The sequence below is a fragment of the Lepidochelys kempii genome, chromosome 6, assembly GCF_965140265.1.
Source record: "Lepidochelys kempii isolate rLepKem1 chromosome 6, rLepKem1.hap2, whole genome shotgun sequence".
Taxonomy (NCBI): Eukaryota; Metazoa; Chordata; order Testudines; family Cheloniidae; genus Lepidochelys; species Lepidochelys kempii.
The window spans coordinates 61,530,716-61,546,889 of record NC_133261.1 but is presented as its reverse complement, the minus strand read 5'-3'; the positions used below and the strand labels follow the sequence as shown (position 1 = coordinate 61,546,889).

General features: G+C 48.3%; 2 protein-coding genes across 8 annotated transcripts in view; one reads left to right on the top strand and one right to left on the bottom strand.

The window, feature by feature from the left end:
- The window catches only part of NR1H3 (nuclear receptor subfamily 1 group H member 3), a 62,014-nt gene extending 60,297 nt beyond the window's left edge, over window positions 1-1,717 (bottom strand). For 4 of the 7 annotated variants that reach the window (XM_073348255.1, XM_073348261.1, XM_073348258.1 and 1 more), the window contains exon 1: window positions 812-1,070. The gene's annotated coding sequence lies outside the window, so the exon portion shown is untranslated. Of the gene's footprint in view, window positions 1-811; window positions 1,071-1,520 lie in introns of those variants that run through there. The other 3 variants (XM_073348256.1, XM_073348257.1, XM_073348263.1) reach the window with 1 other exon arrangement.
- Window positions 894-16,012, top strand: ACP2 (acid phosphatase 2, lysosomal). Its single transcript, XM_073348251.1, has 11 exons — window positions 894-1,109; window positions 1,385-1,480; window positions 1,706-1,792; window positions 5,095-5,247; window positions 5,584-5,682; window positions 5,837-5,926; window positions 11,172-11,304; window positions 11,381-11,469; window positions 13,078-13,184; window positions 13,470-13,645; window positions 13,730-16,012. The coding sequence occupies exons 1-11, from the start codon at window positions 909-911 to the stop codon at window positions 13,864-13,866; spliced, it is 1,368 nt and encodes a 455-aa protein (XP_073204352.1). The 5' UTR covers window positions 894-908; the 3' UTR covers window positions 13,867-16,012.
- The last annotated feature ends 162 nt before the right edge of the window (window positions 16,013-16,174 follow it).

The window sequence follows — 16,174 nt, the reverse complement described above, 5'->3', positions numbered from 1 at the left end:
ATCGGACTCCTCATTGTTTTTGTGGATACAGACTAACACAGCTACCCTCAGATACTTGTTAAAAAGTCAATTTTTTTAAATAATGGGAAATATATATTTTCTCACATGCACACATACTCTCTTGTTCTCAAAAACAACTGAATCATTTTTTGCTCAAATTTTCAAACAGAGACCATCCCTGGGAATTTTAAGCCAAATTGACGAATGCTTCAACAAGCTATGCACAAAGAATGGAATAGGGGATTGTCAGGCAACCTTCACCATAGACATCACTACAAATTCCATGTTACTAGAGTCAGTCCGATACACGCCTTAAATTCCTGCTTCCACTCTTGGAGCTAGAAGAAAAGGAGTACTTGTGGCACCTTAGAGACTAACCAATTTATTTGAGCATGTGGGATGCTAGCTCTCTAGGCTCAACGGACTGTAGTTTATTTGGCTGGAGTTCAGCCAGTAGTAGCTGCATTTTGTCCACTGGACTGGGGTAGCCATCAGAACTATCAGGCTGGTCTAGGATCCAATGCACAGCACATGCATGCTGGAAGCCTGGCACGCTTTTTAGACCTATTCTCTAGCTCAGTGAGCTTCTAGAGAGGTGGGGACAAGACCTTGGCCCTGGCATGTGCACCAAGTCAGTTAATCACACGCCAACCCCGTCCATGCCAGTCCCAATGGACATTGGCTCCGTGGTGCATGCACACAACCTAACGACCAAGAGGAAGACAGTGGCGGCCTGGAATGGGCGACAGCCCCTGCCCTGACCAACAGACAAAAACACCCTCCCCCATCCCATGGCGCTTCTCCAACTCACTTCCGGTGTGCTGTTCCTTTTTCCCTTTACTGTCCCATTTCTATAGTGCTTCCGCCTCTACCAAGATGGCGGATCCCTCTTTCCTGTGTGTGGCGGAATGTGCACCGGGGCGGCTCCTGCGGCCGGCAACGCCGGGGTTCCGGGTGTCGGGCCGGACCGGGCTCAGGCCAGGCTCAGCAGCAGTGTCAGTGATAGGGTGGGGAGAGCGATGGCGGCTCCTCTCGCGCTGCTGCTGGGCATCAGCCTCGCGCTGGCACCGCCCCTGGCTCAAGCCCGGAGCCTGCGTTTCGTTACCCTGGTGAGGGGCGACAGCCGGGGAGCGCGGCCCAGATTGGGACCGCAGAGCCAGACCGCGCCCCGGGCGGGGCCGCTGGGCCGAGGTGGGGAGGCCGGGGGGCGCGGCGATGGGGGAGACGGGGTGGGGCGGGGGGCGCCGCTGGGCAGAGGGGGGCGGCCGGGGGGCGCGGCGATGGGGGAGACGGGGTGGGGCGGGGGGCGCCGCTGGGCAGAGGGGGGCGGCCGGGGGCAGCGGATTTGGGGCGCTAGGCAATGCGAAGGTGTTTCCTCTTTCAGCTGTACCGCCACGGGGACCGCTCCCCAGTGAGGGCCTATCCTCGGGACCCCCATCAGGAGAGCGCGTGGCCCCAGGGATTTGGGCAGCTCACCCAGGTGGGTACCCCGGGGAACAGTATTACATTTGGAGTTGTACCTCAGAAGGTGTCTGCTTTCTCTCCCGCAAGGAAGGGGATTTCTGCCGTTTCCTAATAGTGGGTGGGAAGTGCCAGGGAACCCACCCTTTCCCCTTTGGAAGCCATTTTATGTGGCCTTTGACATCGGAGGTCTTTGCTGGGATTGGCCCAGGATAGCGGCAAATCCTGTTTTTGATGCGTGCAGGTTGGGATGCTGCAACAATGGGATCTGGGCCAGTCACTCCGGAAGCGTTACCATGGATTCCTGAACGCCTCATACAATAGGCAGGAGGTCAGTGCAACCTACCCCACTACCATTGGTCATCACCCCCTGTCCCTCTCCTGGGGTCACTTTATCTTCCTGTAAGGTGCAGCCTGGTGCTCAGGGTACCTGCACTGTCTTCAAGGCCCCTTATTGTTTCCCTTTGTCATGTTCATGATGCTGTGCCTTCACATAGTAGGATACAATATGACTATATTAAATAGCATCTTCTGTAGAAACTGTCTCTGAAATCACCTGGGTTACTGTGAATACCAAAGGAGTGCAGTCCTGTAAGAGTGTAGGGAGGGCAAGAAGGAATGATGGTTACATCTGGGGGTGACAAGATACTATGCAAGAGGAGGCCTGAAGCCACTGCCACCTAAACAAAGGGAAGTAGAAAGGGTAATAAAGAGACCTACAAAAGCACCCGTGACATCAGCTGGAATTTATCTGATTCCCTCCCTCTCTTGGGAAGACATCACAGAGAGTGAGCTGCAGCCGGGTGTATCTCTTTCATGCCCTTCTTTTGAGAAGTTGAATCAGGAGGCCTCGGCAAGTTGTCTTGTCTGATCAACAAGCAGTGGAACTCAGGCTCCAAAGGAAATTAACTCAGCCAAATAAATAAATAAATGCAGTTCCTCTGTCCAGCAGCCTTACTGCTTTTTGGTTCCCCACTCTAACACTACCATGCTTTTGCAGTAGAGCAGAGTGTTGGAGAACAAATATTCATGCACGATTTTCTAGAACCTTGGGTTACGAAGATGGTGCATCTGTCATCCTTAGCAGATTTTGCTTGGGTCTTCAAACATACCAACACCCCTCAGAAATTGTCAGTCAAAGTAAAGGTCTTTAGGAAGCAACTAAAGATCTAGTTTCCTTGGGAAGCATCCTGTTGCAACCTAGTTGAGTAAGACTATGTCTGCTTTCTGGTTCTCTTCCATCATTGTTTCCTGCACTGTGGCAGAGACACCTGCCCTACTCTCAGCCCTTTATACTTTGTGGTAGATATCCCAGTCTTAAAGGGCTAGTAGGATTGAAGAAAAAGCTACTATTAGTATGCATAAATTCTCCCCATGAGATACCAGGACAAATTCAACCCAGGGATAAGCAGAAGCAACATCATTATCTGAAAGTTAGACACCTACTCTGAAATTGGTCCATGAATCTTAGTTGGAATATAGCACTGGGTACCACTGCCCCTGTATCAAGGAATGAAAGACTTGAGCCTATGGAAATTAAAGTAACAGTTTTAGCTGGTAGCTGATCCTCTCCATAGGACAGGGATGCAGCCTGTGTTTGCCTTGCCCAGTCCCAGGCAAGGCCAGTGACCAGCTCCAGGCACCATCTAATAAGTTTACACATACACACCATAATCTCTACCCAAACTATTCTTTTATTTCTGTCAATAAAGCATTAAGGGTCTTGTCCCAAAGTAGCTGATTCTGTTTTCTTTGCAAGTTTGATGGTGCTACAGAAGTCTTTGCCCTAGTTTTTGAAAACTGGGTGGTTCTGATTAGCCATTTGGGAAGTTCACTTGTTCAAAGTATGGAGGCTTTCAGGAAGCATATACTATACATAGAGGTGACATTTGGGGTTTCTAAAGGAGGGGTGTGGGAAGTCCCCCAAAATACTTATTGTTGTTCTTCTGACAGATTTGAGTCAGATGGAGCAGGAAGAAGAGTTTCAAGATGGAGGGAGTATTATCTTAGGACTCCTGTGTCCTATTGCTGATACAGACCCACAGCTGTGTCAGGCCTTTTAATATTAATGTGGTAGTGGATTGCCATCTGACTTCTTCTGGTCAAGTATCTGCTGCCTCATTTCCCCTTTTGGGGCTCTCCAGTAAATGCAGAATCATGTGGTTCAAGTAACACTCCCTTCTTCTGGTCTAGCTTATTAACAATAGTTAACAGTTCAGTGTCAACTCAAATACAAATCTTCCAGCTCTCCTTGCAAGCTTTGAGGTTCCTTCCCACATTTCTCTCTCTCTCAAAGCTTTTCCCAGCTGAGGCTGCTGCTTCTCTTTTTTCCTGCAGCTGTCTGCCACCTGGCTAATGCCAAGAGCACCCTCCTACTTCCTGATCCTGGTATCCTCTGATCAAGCTCCCTCTTATAGGAAGCATCAGCTCCGGGTTGCTGTTGTGTGACTGTTGGTCATCACTTGATTCAGCCACAGGCTAGAGTCTTATAAAAGGGTGCTGGGACATGAGCATATGCCCAAAGATAAGCAACCTGAGACAGTGCTGTAGATTGCTCTTTCTTTATCCCATGTTAAGGTACTGCTTAGGTGTTTCTTTAGAGCATACCTTGGAGTTCTTTCATCCTAGCTAATGGGGAAAGGTCTCTCTCTACCCATGCCTCATGTCAGATGGGTGGAAATATTCAGAGTAAAGGCAGTGAGTAAATCTTGTGTTTTCCAAGAATAAGTTTTGAGGATATCGTTTGTATGCAAGATGCTCTATAAAGCAAAACTATATCACCATTCACAAGACTCTTATTTTATCTGCTTCTTCTCTGATGTCCTGACTGCCCGGATATTTATCCCTTCATTCATAACCATTCATCTCATCTACTCCACCTATCACTGAAGCCTGCCCCACATACCTCTCTCCCCCCTCCAGTTGCCTCAGTACACAAATGTCAAGGTATCAAACTTTCACTACTTTGACCCTCCTTGAATCTCTGCAATTGCTCTTGCTCTTCTTCTGTATTGTCAAGTTTTCCTCCTGCCGATGATAATGATCTTCTGCCCCCTTCCCTCCGAGGACCAAAAAGTGCTTCATAGACATTAATAAATGAAACCTCTGCCACATCCACTAGCCATGTCACTATTGTCATCATTTCGCAGATGAAAAAACAGGCCAGAGAGGGGCAGATTCTTGTCACAGGTTGCATAGCAAGTCAATGGCAGATCTGAGGACTGAACCAAGGAGTCCTACCTTCATTCCTGTGATATAACTACACTATATTTTCTCTTTTTACCTACCCCCATCTATATCTCTGGCCTTGTCTCCTACCTACTTGCTACTTATATTATTCTGCCTGAGCTACTCCTTCACTTGTATTCTATCTCCCATCTCCATGATGTATTCCATAGTGCCCCATATGCCTTAATAGCCTGCCCTTTTATATGCACTTCCTCTTTCCCCATCATGGTTTGTGAACTGCTTAAGCTGTAATGGCCTCAGCACACTCCATGTACTCTCTGCCATGCCTAAAACTTTTTGTCTTTGTGGTGCCTGTATTCTGAGTCCCTTGGTCAGAGTCCAGGTATCCCCACTCCTGTGTACAATAGTGATATTCACAGAACAGGCTCTCTGTGCCCCTGGCAGATTTTCATTCGCAGCACAGATTACGACCGGACACTGATGAGTGCAGAGGCCAATCTGGCAGGACTGTATCCCCCACAAGGACAACAGGTGTTCAACCCCAATGTTTCCTGGCAGCCAATCCCTGTACACTCTGTGCCTGACTCTGGGGAGAAGGTGAGTCATTCTCAAGGATAAATATTGGCAGCTCAGGCATGGTGTTCACCTTATCGCCAAGAGCCTCCCACTCCAGTCCTGAGCTTACCCATTATCGCTCCTTAGCCTGGCCTTGCAGGGGATCCCCCTGCTTCTAGACCCACAATTCTCCTCATGTCCCTTGTTGATTTAGTTGTTAGATGCAGAGTCTCACCGGAAGGGAGACCCTTCCTCAGAGGGAGCTATTTAGACCCTGTTTCATCAAGACTGGGAGGTGGCTGTGGTGGGGAGGCAGTACAGTCGCTGCTGCTTGTCAGGATCTTCCCTGACCCAGCGTCTCCTTTTGTCTCTGCCCAGCTGCTGAAGTTTCCATTATCCCCTTGCCCGCGGTATGAGCAGCTACAGAATGAAACCCGGCAATCAGCAGAGTACATAAATAAAACCAGACAGAATTTGGTAAGTGAGAGTTTGTGTGAGAAAAGGTCTCCCTGAGCAGGAAGAAGATACCTTTATATGATTCTAGGTGTCAGGGAGGGGTGAAAGATCTCTGCTTTGCAGAGTTGTGTGGTGGAAGAGCAGAAGGTTTGAGTCTCTGCCTTGTCGCCTGCAGGGGTTCCTGGAGATGGTGGCAAATCAGACAGGGATCCAGGATGTGTCCCTGGAGTCTGTCTGGAGCATCTACGACACACTTTTTTGTGAGGTAAGTTAGTCTGGGAATCCCCACACAACAGCAGGAACCTGGGTCTTTGGCTCAGCAGAGTGGAATTAGGGATTCACTAGACTGGAGACAATTGCATTGGTGAGAAATGGACTTGCCTGTTGTACAGCAACCTTCCACTTCTCCCTCCACATAGTTAGCCCTAATCTTCAGATTTCGGAATAACAACTCTTCCCCCACTCCAGAGGCACAATTTAGGAAATCTATCCCCTCCAGCACCATAGATCCTCTAGCTGCATGTTTCAGATGTCATGCTAGAACTGAAACTTAATTCTCCTGTGGCATTCTATCTCCTGAGAAAGGGATGGTTGTCCCAAAATCTTTACTATTCTTTGGTTTTAATTAGTTAAATCCGGAGTGAGATTTTTTTCAAGATGGAGGGAATGTTAATCTAGTTATTTGAGGAAGGAAGAGCGAGTCAAGACTCCAGGATACTATTACTGACGCTCCCCTAGCTCACAGTTAATTTGAGCCAGTCACTTTCCTGCTTGGTGCCTCAGTTTCCCTATCTATAAAAGGGAATAATACATTCCTACAATCTAGAGAACTGTTAGGTTTTATTCCTTATTGTTTGTAAAATGTATTGAGCTCCTCTGACACAGGAAGGCCCTAAAGAAGAGCAAAGTGGTGTCATTTTAGTAATTCCCAAACAAAAACTACATTAAAATGGAGTTAAGGCTGAAAGCACATATCAGTAATATAGAGTAAACATCAATGTTCCCTCTAATTTTTTCCATCCATGTGCGGATTGAATTTTGGTATGTGTACCAATATCGAGATAATGTGCAGATATGCACCACCAGTACAAACAAAAAACGTAGATATGTTTTTTTAAAGTTCATAGATATGGAAGAAAGAATATTAAAACAAGGGATAATTAACAAGATGCACTGCTAGGGCTGCAGAGAGGCGGCTGCTGGGGAAAGTCACGTCTCTCCCCGGCTGCTGCACACAGCCCAGCTGGGGCTGGGAGTCCTGGGATACCCCAAACTTTGTTTCCCCACCCCCACCTGACCCCTGCCCACCTCACCTTCCACATCCTCTCTCGAGAGTCCAGGAGGCACCTAATTAGTGGAGCCACGTCTGCGCAGCTCCACTAATTAGGTGCACGGTCCTTCATTCCCTTGTGTGCAGCCACACAGGCCTGCACCTTAGAGGGAACTGTGGTAAACATTATAGTCGTGTTGTAATTATCCCAAGACAAGCATTACAAACCCAAGAAATTTAGAATTGAGGTAAAATGAAATCCAAACAGTTAGAACACTCCATAACCTTAACTCTGCACTGTAGTGACACCTTGCAGTAACAATACAATTACAATTCATGCCTTTTTTTAAATCCCAAATGAGATTAAACTGATTTTTAAGACAGAATTTTTTTTTCTTCATAATATCACTACAGGGCAGTTATTTTCTTGGCCATATTTGCTAAGGGCACTCTGTGGTCTGAGTCCCATTGAACCAAATGGGAGATGGCAGCCATTTTGAAAGAGGGCAATTCTTTGTTTCGCTGAAGAACATTCTCCAGCCTCTTCTGAAAGTGAAACTTCCAGTTTTGAAGAATAACAGGAAAAGTGATTATTAATTCTAAACATTTCTTTTCCAAACCTACTCCTTGCACTAGGTCTATGGGGGGGGAGGGATAGCTCTAGTGGTTTGAACATTGGCCTGCTAAACCCAGGGTTATGAGTTCAATCCTTGAGGGGGCCATTTGGGATCTGGGGCAAAAATTGGGGATTGGTCCTGCTTTGAGCAGGAGGTTGGACTAGATGACCTCCTGATGTCCCTTTCAACCCTGATATTCTATGATTTTATTCCAAATTCAGATCTTTGCCAATTTTTGTGTAGATGGACGATGCCTGAACTGAGATCATTGGGGACAAAAACGGTCTGACATAGAATTACATTTCTTAGGACTCATTTTTTAAATTACTTTTAAACCGTAAACTAATAGATTACTTTCAAATGTTCAGAAAATCCATTTAGAACTAGAGTATGGCCTCGTTTACACACAGACTTGTCCTGGTTTAACCAAATACCTGAGTATTCATCCAGTGCAAGTTTGTGTAGACAAGGCCTGGGAGCTCTAATTTTGGGGAGGATATCCTCTATTTTTCACACATACAAAGTTGTCTAGTCTCTGCTTTGAGAGCAAAACTCAGCTCTGTTAAGTATGGAGCCATGATTGACACCACCATAATGTAAGTAGAATCAGTGCTTGAATACTGCTCGTTAAAGTTAAAACCTTCCTAAGGGTTTGTCTACACAGGAAAATTATTCCAGAATAAGGTGAGGTATGAATTTAAAGTGGAATAGCTATTCCAGAATAACTCCTTGTGTAGACACCTTTAATCCAGAAAGTGGATTAAGTTTATTTAGAAAAAGGTACTCTTACTCCAGAATGAGAATGCCAGCACATAGATTTATTCAGAAATAGCTATTCCAGAATAACGATTCTTGAATAACTCCATGTGTAGAGAAGCCCTTAGACTTCAAAATCCCTGGGGGTCCAAATACTGTAATTACCAAAAATGTCATTCTAAACCTTCCCTTGCCAGCACAGTAATTGATTTTGTGACTGGGCTGAATTTCACCCTTGTTCATTAACTAGAAGGGTCTGCCCCTCCCAGACTCAAATATGTTTGCAGAGATTCCTTCTAGAAAGTTTGTTGCATTTCTTTGGCTTATGCCATCCTGTTTTTCCTTTGGGCATGGCATCTGAAAAGCCCTGTAGACGCTGGTAGTGGGAGGAACAAGCACTGCCTGATTTCCAAATACTTTCTTAGCATCACAGAATCCACTATCTTTCCTTGTAGGAATCTTGATTTAAGCAGATCCTGCTAGTGAAATAGAAACTCCCTTGGAAGAAAGATCAGGGAGTCCCTTTCCCATTCCCCCTCTTGGTCCTGCTCAAAGTCCTTGTGTAGCAGGGTCCAAGGCCCTGTTCATTAACTGTCTGCTTAGACTTCTCACAGACTTACAGGGCTGAGAACTCAAAGAACAGCTCATTGGTTAGCACAGGGATCTCAAATTCGAATCACCAGGAGGGCTACATGACGACTAGTACATTGGCCCAAGGGCCGCATCACTGACACCTCCGCTACCCCGCTTCTTCCCACCCCTTCCCCAAATCCCCGCCCCTGCCCTGCCTCTTCTCCGCCTCCTCCCCTGAGCACACAGCTCCCCGCTCCTCCCCCCTCCCTCCTGGAAAGCGCTAAGCGCTGCCAAATAGCTGTTTGGCAGCGGGAAGCACCTGGAGGTAGGCAGAGGAGTGGGGACACGGCGTGCTGGGGGGAGGGGAGCTTGGTGGCCTACAGGAAATAACTCCGGGGCAGCAGGGCGCAGGGAGCTTGGTGGGCCGCAGGAAATAACCCCGTGGGCCACGTGTTTGAGAACCCTGGGTTAGTAGAAGGTGAGTGGGCAGGCTCTGAGAAGGGAGAACTTTATCCCCATGGCACACAGGACAGCGCTGTACCCCAGGAAAGGAAGTTCTGCTTACTCAGAGAAGTGGTGGTGCTCACACTCCTACAAATAATGCTCTGGGGAATAGACCTTGCTGAGTGAAACTGGCATTTCCACTGCTGAGGCAGTAGATTTACTCCACCAGCTCAAACCAACAAATAACTCCAAGCAAAACCAGAACTTCCTAGTTGTGCTCTTGGTAAATGAATGCAAAACAAACTACCCAGGTTACTGACAGGTGCCTGATCTGAATCTTGTAGAATGGCCCAGAGGGTGCTTGTCCTAGTCTCCCATGGAGTCTGATGGGACATGGCCTGAAAGATTGGGCCAAAAGAAATCTGATGAGGTTCAACAAGGACAAGTGCAGAGTCCATGCACTGCTACAGGCTGGGGACCGACTGGCTAAGCAGCAGTTCTGCAGAAAAGGAGTGGACGAGAAGCTGGATATGAGTCAGCAGTGTGCCCTTGTTGCCATAAAGGCGAACAGCATATTGGGCTGCATTAGTAGGAGCACTACCAGCAGATCGAGGGAAGTGATTATTCCCCTCTATTCAGCACTGGTGAGGCCACACCTGCAGTATTGCGTCCAGTTTTGGTCCCCCCCCCCACTACAGAACGGATGTGGACAAATTGGAGAGAGTCCAGCGGAGGGCAACGAAAATGATTAGGGGGCTGGGGCACATGACTTATGAGGAGAGGCTGAGGGAACTAGGGTTATTTAGTCTGCAGAAGAGAAGAATGAGGGGGGATTTGATAGCAGCCTTCAACTACCTGAAGAGGGGTTCCAAAGAGGATGGAGCTAGGCTGTTCTCAGTGGTGGCAGATGACAGAACAAGGAGCAATTGTCTCAAGTTGCAGTGGGGGAGGGCTAGGTTGGATATTAGGAAACACTATTTCACTGGGAGGGTGTGAAGCACTGGAATGGGTTACCTAGGGAGGTGGTGGAATCTCCATCCTTAGAGGTTTTTAAGGCCTAGCTTGACAAAGCCTTGGCTGGAGTGATTTAGTTGGTGTTGGCCCTGCTTTGAGCAGGGGGTTGGACTAGATGACCTCCTGAGGTCTCTTCCAACCCTAATATTCTATGATTCTGTGCCCCAAAAGTTGCGACCTTTCTGAGATTATCGCTGCTTTCACTGTAATTCAGCCATTCCTCTGAGTACACTGGCTGTCTGCAAAGCAGACTCCTTTCCTGACTCCCCTTGTTCAGAGCATGGTTATTGAGGTTTCCATCTGAGCTGCATCTCAATAAGACAATTACAGAGTGCTAGTCTTCTGCTCTCTTCCTCAGTGCACAAGTGCCTGTGCTTATGATGACTTCTCCTGTATAGATGTGCTCTGCCTATAGCAATAGCTTTGTCTGAGTCTTCTTCCTGCTCTTTTGTCTTATGTTTTGATTTCTGGCTGTGTGGTCTCAGTGCGGCAGAATCATCTTCACACAAAGCGGATGCCCCAGGATTATTGTCTCTGCAATTTGAGCTAACATCACACTCTGGCTGTGTTTTCAGAGAAATGTAGTTCCTAGTTTTTATTCTTACTATTCTTCATGCTTCTTATGTTGAAATGGCAGAATGTCTTACAAATGTAGTTCTGCAGATGGGGGTGAGAGAGGAGACTGAGCCCAGATGAGGAAGGGAGTCATCCATGGTAACACAGTGAGCCCATGGCAGAATCTGGACTAGATCCCAGGTCTCCTGACTCTGAGCCCTGTGACCTACCCTCTGCCCACACTGTCTCCCTTTGAATGAGTTCTCCTTTTTTCTTTTCAGCAAACACATAGGCTGCTACTGCCGCCATGGGTGACCCCGGATGTCATGACTCAGTTGAAGCAACTAAAAGACTTTGGCTTTGAATTCCTGTTTGGGATCCACCAGCAGATGGAGAAAGCTCGTCTGCAGGGTGGTGAGTGGGGAAGGGATGGCATCTCAGGTAAGAGATTCTGTCCTTTGGGATCTGCCCAGCTATTCTCTTTCCGCAGGGGTCCTGCTGGCTCAGATAAGGAAAAACATGACCTCAGCAGCAAATGCGTCTGCACCCCAGCATCTGAAATTACTCGCCTACTCAGCAGTAAGTCTGCATCTGGGAGCTGCCATCCCACCACCTGCCATGGGGTTTGGGCCCTGGTGGGGGCTCTGCCATCCTTCCATCCTCCAGTGCAGTCTCTATATCCAGAATATGTCTCTACCCATTGCAGCATATTCTCTACAGCACCTGGCATCATCCCTTCTGCATCCAAAGAAGTGAATTCCCAGTCTAAAAATCCAGCATGTGGCTGACTCAGCAAGAGCAGGAGGACAGACTCGGGGTCACTGCCTCTTCTGATAGATGGGTTGTGCTACCCTGATGTGGTGTTTCAGCCAGTGATAGATGATAGAATGATAGATGCAGACAATCATATCCCTCTCTAGCAACCTGCTGAGTTAGACTGTCCAGCATCACTCCCAGAACTGCCGTAGAATGGGATCCCTTGGGGTGTCTCTACACTGCAAAAAAACACCCATGACTGGCCTGGGTCAGCTGACGCAGGCTTGCAGGGCTTGGGCTGTGGAGCTATGAAATTGCAGACATCTAGGTTCTCAGAGCCCCGGCTCCAGCCCAAGCCCAGATGTCTACGCTATAATTTTATAGCCCCATGAGCCCAAGTCAGCTGATGTAGGCCAGCTATGGGTGTTCTATTGTAATGTAGATGTACCTTCAGGGACTTGACCCCTAGACTGACAGAGCTCCCCCCGCGCTCTCTCTCTCCCCCACTCCCTCCGCACAGTCACAAGTTACCTTACCAGGGCCCCTGCTCTGTTTTCTCTGTTCCTCTAGTGCAGTGTTTCTCAAATAGGGGTCTGCAAGCCCTGTGGAAAAACTCCTCCCCATTCTTCCCAGGCATGCCTCCAGCACACTGGGGAACAGGCTTACCTGTCCTGGCTCCCCCCGTCACTTCTGGGAGCCCCAGGCATGTCCCTGCAGCCCCTGGGGTGGGTACTAGGGGGTCTCCACACGCTTCCCCCACGCCAAGTGCAGACTCCACAGCTCCCATTGGCTGGGAACTGCAGCCAATGGGAGCTGTGGGGGTGGTATCTGTGGGCAGGGGCAACGTGCGGAGATCCCTTAGCCCCTCTGCCTAGGAGCCGCAGCCAGAGGGATGTTCTGGTTGCTTTCGGGAGTTGCCCGAGGTAAGCACGGCCCTCTGCCTCAGCCCAGAGCCCACACCCACTCCTGCACCTAAACCCCCTGCTAGAGTTCACACCTCGCAACCCTTCCCACACCTCAACCGCCTGTCCTAGCCCGGAACCAGAGCCCGCACCCCATCCTGTCCCAGCCTGGTGAAAGTGAGTGAGGGTTGGGGAGAGTGAGCGATGGGGGGGGGGGGGATGGAGTGAGCAGTGGTGGGGCAGGGGCATGGCCCCAGGGAAGGGGTGGTGCAAGGAGGCTTGGGGGGGTTCCCAAAAATTTTTAAATCAAAATGGGGGTCCTCGGGTTGCTAAAGTTTGAGAACCCCTGCTCTAGTGAATTCCCATAATCTATTTTCCCTTCTCTGGCATGGTCCTGGGTTTCTTCAATTAGCTGTCTCTTGCCCAGCACAGTCCTTGGTTCCCTGCTGAGCTCTCCTTTCGTGGATGTGGTCCCAAGCATTCTGTCCTCCTCCTGAAGAGTGATTCACATTCTCTCCCTCTTCCTTAGCATGACACAACACTTGTGGCACTGCAGATGGCTCTGAATGTCTACAATGGGAGACAAGCACCATATGCCTCATGTCACATATTTGAGCTGTACCAAGATGATGACAGGTGAGGGCTACAGTAAGGGCATCTGCTGTGGCTTTGCCTCATGGGTTAAACATGTCGGCAGAACTCCAGCCTCAGGGCAGAGCCTCTTGCCCTTGCTCCCAAGGGGAAAACAACAGAAGGAAGATCTTAATACAGACAATGGGAAAGGGCTAGCTCCCAGAGCTGCATGCTAAGTGGGTGATAGGAAGAGATAGCTACAGGATGGCTGAAGAGGGTGATGGTCCTAGGCAGAAGGAATATGTAATTTCAAGGAATATGTAATTTGTGTCTTTGTTTTGTCCCCAGTAACTTTTCTGTGGAGATGTTTTTCCACAACGAGAGTGGGAGGGAGCCTTTTCCACTGACGCTGCCTGGCTGTGCCCAGCGCTGCCCCTTGCCAGATTTCCTGCGGCTCACTGACCCCATCATTCCCCAGGACTGGGCGCGCGAATGCCAGGTAGCAAGCAATGTTCAGGACACAGGTGAGTGCTGGCTGGGGTGGGCATTAGTGAGAGACAGCGATGATTGAATGTTACCACACTGTATGCTCACTTTCTCCCTTGCAGAACTGATTGTGGCTCTGGCTGTCTGTGGATCCATCCTCTTCCTCCTCATTATCCTCCTCCTGACCGTCGTTTTCCGCATACAGTCCCAGCCACCTGGTTACCGGCATGTTTCCAATGAGGGAGAAGAGCAGCCATGACAATTGCTCTGACCCCTCCCCAGGGAGCAAGAGGGAGCAGTGCTGCTCCTGGGAGTGGTTGGGTTGTCCTTCAGTAACTGAACATTCTTTTTCACAGAAGCTGGACTCTGATGTGACCAGCCTCTGGCTGCTCTTTAGATGAGACATGACATTTGGGGTTGAAATCCCAGGGCATCTGGAGCAGGATGGTCTAACTGCATGAAAGCAGTGGATTGCCCCCTTGAATCCAGTGTACTGTGTGGAATGCCTATTTTTAATACATGACAAAGCTGGGGCTCCCCTTCCACCTGGTGCAGCCAGCTGCTCTTCAGGAATAATCTTTCCCCTTTTAATGGTTGTAATTCTAAACACTTATTTTAGCAGCAACAAAGAGAACTGGGAATGTCTCCCAGGAGCTGCCATCACCTGCTCAGTTGGTAATGGCCTTGTTCACTAAGGTCAGAATGATTTGATTTCAGTGTGATTCCCAATCTGCTTTGAGCACTTTGGCTTGGGCCATTGGGCTGATTACAGTGTGAAGGCTAGACCTGGACCAGAGACCGTAACTCACACCTGCTGGGTAGGGGCTGAATCCTCATCTGCTTTCCAAGAAGATGGAGCTTCTGGAGATCACTGGCTGGTTACAGATGAGGTTGTGGGGTCCCTTGTCTCTGCTACTTAATTGCTGCTGGCACCTGGTTACTCCCCCTCAATTCTGTTCTGAGAGGAAAAACTGGCCTTAAGTTAGGGTAGGATTGTAAACCTGCCATTGGACCCAGGATTCAGCGCAGGGGTAATTTGGAGAAGTTCCAGGTATCAATGGACTTTGCCACATGGATTATCCCATCTGATACACAATTCCTGATCCTTCAGTGGTATCATGCACCTAGGCTGTTGTGCAATGCTGTACAAAGGAAAAAGCACTGTGCCTGCTCCCTGAGCTTTAATTGCATTCATGATCCTAATTTGCAGAGCTACAATCAGTGGGTGTGGTTATGAAATTTTGGATCTCTCTCTAAAGTAACAGCCTTTTGTTTTGACCTCCCCCAGCTGTGAATGCCACAGGCTGCCTGTAGCTACAGCCCTGTACCACACCATTGGTGCAGATGTTGACTGTGGGCCAAACAAATGTGCATGGCAGGCAGAAAATTTTACACTACAATTAAAGACCACGTAACAGAACTGTTTACTCTAAAACTGGGACAAGTGCCAACCTTGCTAGTTTTTTTCCCCCATCCCCCACATTGGTGTCATTTAAAAAACAAATACTCAGCTTAATAGGTGGGGCGGGGCATGCAAGTGACCTTGCGTCACTATGCACCTGTCAGGGTGAATCACCTGGATCTTCTAGATGAGTTACTAAAGGTGATTCTTTCCTTAGGACCACTGCGTGGAGGTTGCAAGGATCTCCTTGCAGTCTACAGCTGGTATTGAGAAAATTAATGGCTAGCAGTCATCATCTTCTGCCCTCCACTTTCTCCACTACTGTTTCTGGTGAAGAGTGAAGTGCAGCAGACACCAGAGGCTCTGGCTCCTCATAGGGTGATGCTGCACATTCACTTCCCAGTTTTAGTTCCTTTTCTGGTCCAGTTCCCTTCCTAGCAGTGGAGGCTACTAGCAGGCTTCCTTTTCTTTCCCTCCACTTCACCATGGGGAATTTTACAGTCTGCTACCAGCATGGGAACTCTAATGCAGCAGAACCAGCCTGCTGCTCTCAGCAACTGCCTCACCTGTTTCTCACTTGGAGATACAACTTAGTTCTCCTGAAGGGCAAAACAGTCACAAAGAACAAGCAGCTGCTCCTGAGAACAGGACTGGAGGAGAAAGGTGCAAGGAACTGCCTTCACAGAGGCCTGTGTAGCAGAGTAAGGGGCTATTTTTAAAGGCAGCCGATTTTGCACACATGGAGGAAAGGCTTCTATAGTGATTTAGACTTTGACTGAATGAATTTCTGTAATTCTGTTTCATTACCTCTTGCCTTTTTTTTCATTAAAATCAAATTGAGACTGGGCTCCTGCTACTCCTTCTGCTATGTGGGCTCATAGAGGCCTAGGCCTGTTAGGCTCTGCATTTAATATGGGAGCTATTGCAACATTCACCTTTTCACAAGACAAAAATGGAGCAGGAAAGGTAACAACAAAAGAGGGAGAAATCCTAATATGCACAACCACACCCAAAGCAGGGGAAGAGCAAAGGTCATTTCCATGTGTTTTATGCTTCTCTTCATATTATTTTTGTCTCCTGCTACCCTGCAAAAAGCAGATACTTCAGTTTGTAAGTGAATTCATCTAATTTCACAAGAGCCCTTTCTAGCAGCAACATTAGCACA